The 8,719-nt window shown below is 49.3% G+C and overlaps 1 protein-coding gene across 1 annotated transcript in view; it reads right to left on the bottom strand.

Moving 5' to 3' along the window:
- Positions 1-6,246: 6,246 nt before the first annotated feature.
- Positions 6,247-8,719, bottom strand: part of LOC123170230 (protein YIP4b-like) — a 2,834-nt gene continuing 361 nt past the window's right edge. The window contains exons 2-4 of the mRNA XM_044588066.1: positions 8,119-8,715; positions 6,943-7,017; positions 6,247-6,848 (exon numbers count right to left, since the gene is read on the bottom strand). Coding sequence (XP_044444001.1) covers positions 6,588-6,848; positions 6,943-7,017; positions 8,119-8,610 — 828 coding nt within the window. The 5' untranslated portion in view covers positions 8,611-8,715 and the 3' untranslated portion in view covers positions 6,247-6,587. The remainder of the gene's footprint in view (positions 6,849-6,942; positions 7,018-8,118; positions 8,716-8,719) is intronic.

The raw sequence follows: 8,719 nt of genomic DNA, 5'->3' as shown, positions 1-8,719 counted from the left end.
CTGTCTTCTAGTGTCTTCTCTAGAGGTAGCCGGCTATCGAGGCATCGATAACCGGATAAAGGATGATGGTACATACGGCTTCAACGACGACCTTATGCACTCCGATGAAAATACAAGATGTCTGATTAGGCTATGTCGAGACGCGCCTGCGTAGTGTCCTTGTTTAAGATGGTGGGTTGTAGCTTGGATTCGGGGACGAGAATCCAGAGTTTAATCTTGTGTTGGACTTGTCATCATTGGGCACGTGCGGCGATTCCTTCTTGCAAGCGTGGCCTATGAGTTGTGTATTTTTTGTTTTGATTTTGTCTTTTATCATAGAGTTAGTGGCTATCTGGTGTGGAGTTATTGTTGCTGCTGGATCGAAGGTGGTGCGATACTGGCAGGAGACACGCGGTATGGGTCGTCTGTCTTCTAGTGTCTTCTCTAGAGGTAGCCGGCTATCGAGGCATCGATAACCGGATAAAGGATGATGGTACATACGGCTTCAACGACGACCTTATGCACTCCGATGAAAACACAAGATGTCTGATTAGGCTATGTCGAGACGCGCCTGCGTTGTGTCCTTATTTAAGATGGTGGGTTGAAGCTTAGATTCGGGGACGAGAATCCAGAGTTTAATCTTGTGTTGGACTTGTCATCATTGGGCACGTGCGGCGATTCCTTCTTGCAAGCGTGGCCTATGAGTTGTGTATTTTTTGTTTTGATTTTGTCTTTTATCATAGAGTTAGTGGATATCTGGTGTGGAGTTATTGTTGCGAGCTATGTGTCCTCGGATTTTCTTTTTGCTTTTTCCCTGATTGATGTTGTTCGGTTGCTAGATTTTGCTTTTTTTTAGAATATATGGTTATGTGCATTGACCGATGCTGAGCCAAGCCAGGGGTTATCCCCCTTTAAAAAACACATTTGAGTAACAAATACAGTAATCTCGTCAAACATGCCGATCCGGCGTCGAGGGAGTATTCATGTATAACTGTGAAAGTGGTTAGAACAATTTCCGTCTCAAACTGTTTCCGGATCCCTTTTCATAGGATACTGTAAGGCAGAGGCGAAGGACGGAAAGAAATTAAGACGTGGCAAAGTCTTAAGGAAAGAATTCTTTTGATGCAAATCGAAAGAGTCGATACACATTACAGCAAAAAAATCAAATACAATAAAAATGTAGGCATGTTTCAATAGGAAAACAACCTAAAACATATCGATAATGAATCTTTCAATGGCTAGAAGACCCCGGCAATGGCAGTGCCCTACCCGCTAGGCGCCTAGGTCCTGGCTGGAGCTGCCAATGGCGTTGTTGTCGCTGCCCTCTAGGCCCCCAGCCTGCCGTCGTTGGCTGCCCCGTCGCGGTCGCCTGCCTCGTCCTGGCGACCTGGCCAACTGCCGTTGGCTGCCCCGGTGCGGTCGCCTGCCTTGTCCTGGCGACCTGGCTAGCCGGCGCCGCCGCACTAGTTAGGGTTCGCTGCGTCGGCCGCTGGGTGGAGTAAGAAGTGGTGGAGTCGTGGAGACGTGCGTGTGGGGGGAAATATCAGGTGCTCTAAATGAAAATTGAGAAACGAAAATGTGAAATCTAGCATAAATAGTGTCATAAAAAGACAAAAGCAACATTAGACATTATTCACATCTGAATTTGTCTTTTTTGTTTCTCAGAGTAAATTTCGAGTTTGGATCTGAAAATTTTAGGGGTTGTATTCATATTCCTTGTGAGCATTCACATTTTTTTCTGAAATTTTTGAGACATTTAAAATTGATGTTTTCAAATTGGAGCATGGGGAGCACCCCAAGGATAAGGAGCACTTGGTATTTTCCCGTGTGTGCGCGTCTCGATTGGGTCATGTGTTCTCGACCTGGCTCGACACCTCGACCGGTTCATCTGCTTCGTGCGTGGGCGCTCGATCGATTCTAGCCCAACTAGCTGGATGCGTCGGCCCATCTATCCTTTTAGCGTAACACTGCCAGCGGTCAACTCTCCTTTTAGCGTAAAACTGCCAGCTATCAAAACTAGCCAGCCGTAACATACATACGTATACAATTTTTTTGCTCCGAGTCAAGGTATGGCGGCTGCCATACCCTGCCCACTGGAGGCCTCCGCCAGTGCTGTAAGAGATGTTTGACATCCTACAACAATCGGATCTCAACCCGAGTCCGATTGATAATATACTGTACAATATAGGATATGGTATCACTATACACAACCCATTACGATAATTCATTTTTTCTAGTCTGACATTTTGTCCTTCTAAATTCTGGTCCGGTTTATGGATGAAGTTTTAAGTATTAACTACCAATACGTGAATTACATCTTTGCTTATGAGACAAGACATATGCATGTTAGTGATTTATTTAGTTTATTTTAATACCATCTAATGCTTTGTGTGTTCTTAAAGCGTATAAGTAATTAAGTATTAATAATTGCTCATTGCTTATGTATACTTTTAGTTTAAAGCATTTATATATTCTTCGTGTACGAATATGGTAAATGACAGTTTTCAACCCGACGCCGTTTTGTTACCGTACCATGCCTGAATCCGCATAATCCAGTTTCGAATTTGCACAATCCGGTATTCGGATCCGCATCCATTCCGCTTCCGAATCCAAAAATAAATATGGAGTAGGACATGGTATAAGGATTATCTGTCCGAATCCGATCCGGTTTCACTCATGTGCGTGATTTGGATCATGCTTGACTTTCTAAAGGGACACTCTTAGAGCTCTCCTTTTGGTGAATATGAGCTCTAGGCCCTCTCCTCCATAAGACTATATATTTATTAGATTATTTTTACACTCGTGTGGTGACCTTAGCTATGTTTTATTGTCCTTCTCACTTTTGCCATGGTCGCGTCGGCGACATCTATCACCCCTCTGTTGCACGATGGTGCACCGCTTTGCCTCTGGCACCGACGGGGCGACAGTGATTGTTGCCCTGTAGCCTCAACATCGGCTACCTCTACCATAGGCGCCTTACATGGTTCTCGAGATATCTCCGACGTTGTGCATCGCGTCATTGGTGATGCAGTGTCACCTCTGCCCTTTCATGGAAGGCAAGGTCTCTCGACACAGTGACCCCACACCCATCAGCACACAACCCACCCGTTCGTCCGACACTAGGCCGTGGTGGTGATCAGTGGTGGTGGTGTCGTATTCTCGGGTCTCCCATGCCGTCATGCGCGATCGTAGACCCGACATTGCTGCCAAGATCTTCTGTTAAGACATCGGCCATGTTGGTGAGCTCTTTTTCCTTCTATGGATCCTAGAGTATTGTTTATATGAATTCATGAATGATGCAATTAGTTAGTATTTTTATAAACCGTGTATGATATTGATATTAATATTGTTTTGTGATAATGATATGAATCTTGCATGGTACTGATATGAAATTGTGATATTGATATGATGTTCCATATTTTCCAACACAAATTCTATCCTTCGCAAGGATAAGCACCGGATTTCCTTTTCTTCTTTCTTGGTAAATAATGTAACAATCCGGTGATTGGGATACCCCAGCTTCAAAAAGGACCATATGTTTGTCAAAACAAAAGAAAAGAAAATTAACTACAATTTGGTTAGCAATCTCAAAACTAACAAAAAGAAAGAGACATCGGTGCAAGTGCAATTTGTGTAAGTCGATCATGTCTACATGGGGTGTGGACATGGCTCTGATTCCGCCATCATGGGGTTCTGCTAGTGCTACTCCGGTGTGGGCACGTGCTCGATCTGGTGGTGCAACATTGCCTAGGGGCCCAATCCCGCCGATGGGTGCTATGTGGATCAGGGTAGTGGCCCTGGGGACGTGCTAGGAGGATCCGCAAGGTGACCGCAACGATGGCGGTCTATGAGGTGGCTGCAATGACGGAGAAATAGGGCTACCTTGCGTTCATATTTCCCTCTCTCTCATCGATGAGATCAAAGGTGGTGCATCAATGACCGGAAGCACGGTGAGGTGTAGGACGGCGGTGCTCAACCTGCATCTCGCATCTTCTCCAACAATCAGGATCCGGTTAGTGATGTGTCGTTAGCCGGTAGCGAGGTTGTTGGCAATGCTAAATTTGATGACAAGTTTGTGAAAACCCGGGTTGTGGCTAGATCAGGCAATGCCGGCGTACAAGCTTCATGCCCTTGTTGAAGATGTTTTATAGCTACACTCGATGCGTAGGCCAAGGGTCTCTCCCGGGGGCTTGGCCCAAACGTGGCTCCGCCCGTGAATATAAGGCTGTGTGCATCACTCGATGCGAAGGCCAAGGGTCTTACCCTCATTCCAAAAGAAAGAAAAATAACTAGATGGGCTGTGAGCAATGACTCGTGTCGTTCAGCGAGCATGTTTTGCTACTGACGGTCGACTTGGCCCGTTATCTTGCTGTCTTCTCCTCTCAGCTGCCTTTACTTTGGTGTCTTCTGGCCGTAACCAGAACGATCGATGCAGGATCCACACAATAACGACCGCAGTAGTTCGACATGCCAATATGTGCATCGCAAATGAACGATCGATTGCCATGCCAAACAACAAAGTGAGTACACTGTACACAAATAAAATTCCCAGACGCAATGTGAAGCTTGATGGTTTCTTCTTCCATGAGGGGAAACACACCAGATCGATAGCTGCGTACGTACATCCATCTTACATCACAATCTCTTCCACCCAAGCATGCGCCATTGCCATCTAGCTACATCCACACATGCCTCCATGCACCAGAGATCTCGATCTCTAACACCTACGACGACGACTCACACCACATATACTAGCTAGTTCTTCGGCGTACCCCTGATCTCTTGGCCTTGCACGGCGCCGCCGCGGGGATCGCCTCGCCGTCGGCGGCGGCGGCCCCACCCATCGCCCTTCTCTTCTTTTTCTCCCCCTTCCCCTCACCCATCTCTTCCTCTTCCGCCTCCTCGCGGCGGTGCCCGTGGTCGTCCATCCTCCTCGTGTTCCTGTATATAGCCGCCAGCGACCGGAACCTCGGCCTCCTCCTCGCGACCCCGCCGATGACGGCCTCCTCGTCTTGTCCGCCGCCCTTCGGCCCACCGAGTTTCTCGCGTCTCTTCCCGGTGCTGCTCTCAGCGGCGGGCACCCCCTCTTTACCACCTCCCCGCTTCTCGCCGGCCTTGACGCTGCCCGCGCTCTTGCTCTCCACGTCCGGCACCTTCTCGCCGGCTGCCATGACGCTCTCCGCGGCCCGCGCCTTCTCGCCAGCTGCCTTGACGCTGTCCGCGCTCTTGCTCTCCACGGCCGGCCCCTTCTCGCCAGCCCTGACGCTGTCCGCGCTCTTGCTCCCCACGGCCGGCACCTTCTCGTCAGCCCTGACGCTGTCCGCGCTCTTGCACTCCGACTCGGCGCTGTCGTCGTCGCAGCCGCCGCCGCTGAGCTGGATGAGCTGCTCCGCGGCCTCCATCTCCACCGTGGTCGAGGACGCGGCCGGCGCCTCCCCCATGATACCCGAAGAAATACAGGGCACGAGCGGTCGCAGATCGCCGGGGTGGCCGCGAATGGCGCGCGCGGGATAAATATATATGCTGAAGTATAGGGGAGCGACGACCGGCGACCGGACCGCGTGGGAGGGGGAGGACGCGCGGAGGAGGGGGCGCCAAGGAAAGGAATGACCCGGAAGGTGGCAGGAAGGAAGGAGACTCGTGCCCGCTTTGGTTTGGTTTTCGGTTTTGCCTTTGCTTGCACTCTTGTTGTTTGTTTTGGCCAAGTTTAGGTGCAATGCAAAACGGCTTTGAAACTTGACCCCGTCCGGTTACTTGTTCCTGGCATGTACGTATGCACCGATGTTGACGGGTCGGCGTACCGGAAAAGCTAACAGAAAACCACAGATCTTAATTAGGGACCGCGTCAAGTGCAACTACTGCTGCTAGTTTCTACTATCGCACGCGTGCGCGGAGATATTGCTCTGACGGTGCCCATGTGTGCGCTCATCTTCCACTTGAAATGGATGCTTGTATACTTTGAGAATGTGAAGGAGAAGGAGTGATTTTAAGTTAGGACGGGAGGACCACCAGGCGTACATAATTCAGTGACGACTTGCGAGTCAATATAGGTCACGTTGCAGAGTACACACGACGAGACTAGAAAAACAGCAAATGCAGAACTCATGTGACCAAGCAGTCAATCTCCGGTTGCACTTTAGCTGTGGTGAATCTGTTTCACCGTTTTTTTTATCCCAACAATACGTGGTTAACACCAATGAGAACTTCCAAGAAGCACTCCTGGTCAGGCAATAATACCAGGGAAGATAGTAGAAACCGGCACACAGATAAAGGGAACATGCTAACACCATGGCGAACCAAACCACAACAGAGCAGGCTACAGGTTATTCACACCATGGCACCTCAACCCCATCAGCAGTCTACAAGTTATTCTAGCCAGGCGCAAAACAAAATAGGTACTTTACAGAACGTATAATTTCCTACTGTATTTTCTATACCCCTACTATAGGCCCTTTGATTATGTAAAGAAGAAGAAGAAGAAATCTCAAAGTAGTCAGCAAAATTTATTTACAAAACAAACCGGTCAGACAAAACCTGTATGCACTCGGCCGGTTGGACGGGAAAATCTCCGGACTTCTGACGGTCCGCGGCGGCAAACCGTTCCACCCTTAGTTTATCGCGATTATGAGGAAGCTAATGGAGACATACATGAGGAAGACCGGGTAAAGCGCCAGGGCCTTCCTCCTTGGGTTCACGGCGGTGCTCATGAATGGATACGCTGCCCAGGAGCTCCATGCCAATGTCACTGCCACCACGATGATCTTTAGCATGTCGTTGTCCTTCAGCAGGCAAATCAGAGCTCCCACGTCCATGGGGAACAAGCAGTATCCTAGAAGACTCAGGCTTTGGAAGAAGATGATTTGGCCGCCCTGCAAATGAAACAATGTGGTCATTGCCCCCGGAACACCAGGTGTGTATACATGTGCAAGCAGGTGTGTGCGAGAGAGAAAAGGGTTTAAGTACCAAAAGCAGCACATTCAGCGTGAGGATTATAGCACCAGCAGCAAGTACGGCAAACGCGACAGCAAATACTTCAGACTACAAACACAAAAGGCATGTCATCAAAATCAGTAGGTGACTAGGTGATAGATCAAATAAGAATTAACAAGTGAACTGCAATCATAAGATGAAGCGTTCGTACAGATTAGTGGATCTCCAAGTATACTGGCGTATAGATTAATCAGCATATAAATTTTCTATCAAAATGAAATTAATTTGTTCTACTAGGTGTGAATTCTGTTTGCTGCCGATGAAAACTTCAGAAGAACATCAAATGCCCAAGTTACTGAAAAATGGTTCAAGCTGCACTGCTGCAGCACTTTTTATTTTCATGACAGCTCTCCCTCCTTGGAATAATTTTCATCAAACACTAGATTTTTACTGGACCTCTTGAAGCATTATAAAAGCAAAAGTATGCTACTGAATTGGAGATGCCATGGATAGATTAGTGGAATGGCCAAGGCCACCTAGACGGTTTGCCGGGCAAACTAAAATATTTATAAGCATGTCTCTAGTACCCTTTTCCACAAGGAAAAGTGTAGTCCCCCTTCTAAGAATACACTACCTTCCAGATTTAACAACACTCTCCGCCAAATTTCACTTTACTCCTGAATAATGTATTGTAGGAGTATATGACATGGAATGACTTTTTACTTTTTAAGGATCTTGAGAATGCTCGAGCTCCCTAAGAAGATCGAGAGGCCGACGGCATTGCAAGTCCGAGTCCAGTAGGGTAGTAGAAATTATACAAGAGCAGGCCAGGTGCAAATAGCATGGCAATGGAGAAATCTCCCTATGCTCTTTATGCTCTTTTATTCTTTACAAAAGTGCACTTCTAATCCTAGTTTGTAAAGCAAGTTCGCAAAACACATGCAACAAATAAGAATATGCTGGAGATGTCTAATCATCCCGCCTTAACACTGTTTTGGTTTGTAACCAAGGATCTCCATCCCCTGCTGAATCTTCAATACATACAACAGCAGTTATCAGGTCATCTACAGCAGTTATCAACAGCAGTTATCGGCCTCATGAATTATATACTTCAAAGGTTTGTATCAGTTCATTATTCTAACGAAAGTATTTCAAACGCAGGTGTTGCACCCAGCTAACTGAATTTGATGGGTTTGGATTTGAAATAACCTTCCTGACTGAGGCCGACCACGAGAGAGTGAGGCCGAGGAAGACGATGAAGAAGAAGGGGCCCCAGAGATCCCAGTCCCGGAGCGCCTTGCCGGGGTCCTCGCGGTAGGGGTTGGGGAAGACGACGAGCTTGAGGTTGCTGACGATGCGGGTGAGGTCGCGCTTGACGGTGTCCCAGACGGGCTCCGTGAGCGTGTTGGCGGGGCTCCCGAACCCGTCCGCGCCGATGGGAATGGCGACGGAGGCGGAGGCGGAAGGGAGCGGCGCGGAGGAGAAGGTGGGGGGCGGCTGGGGCCTGAAGCTGGCCGGAGGGGGCACGGGAGGGATGTTGGCGACGGGGATGGACGCGCGCGGAGGGGAGGGCGGCCGCGCGGGCAGGACGGCGGCGGCGGTGGGGGCGACGTGGATGAGGCTCTCGATCTCGTCCATGTCGGACTGCGCCGACGAGGGGTGCAGCGGGATGGTGTCGCCCTGGGGCTGCGCGTGCGACATCGTCGGGCGCGCGGGTTAGGGCTCCGCCGGGCGGCGAGATCTCGTGGCCGCGGGAGGGCGGCGGGCCGGCGAGCGAGACGAGAAGGGCGACGGCGAACGGCGGACCAGA

The sequence above is a fragment of the Triticum aestivum genome, chromosome 1D (assembly GCF_018294505.1).
Source record: "Triticum aestivum cultivar Chinese Spring chromosome 1D, IWGSC CS RefSeq v2.1, whole genome shotgun sequence".
NCBI lineage: Eukaryota > Viridiplantae > Streptophyta > Magnoliopsida > Poales > Poaceae > Triticum > Triticum aestivum.
Note: the sequence above shows the minus strand (reverse complement) of the source record. Positions and strands in the feature narration are given on the sequence as shown.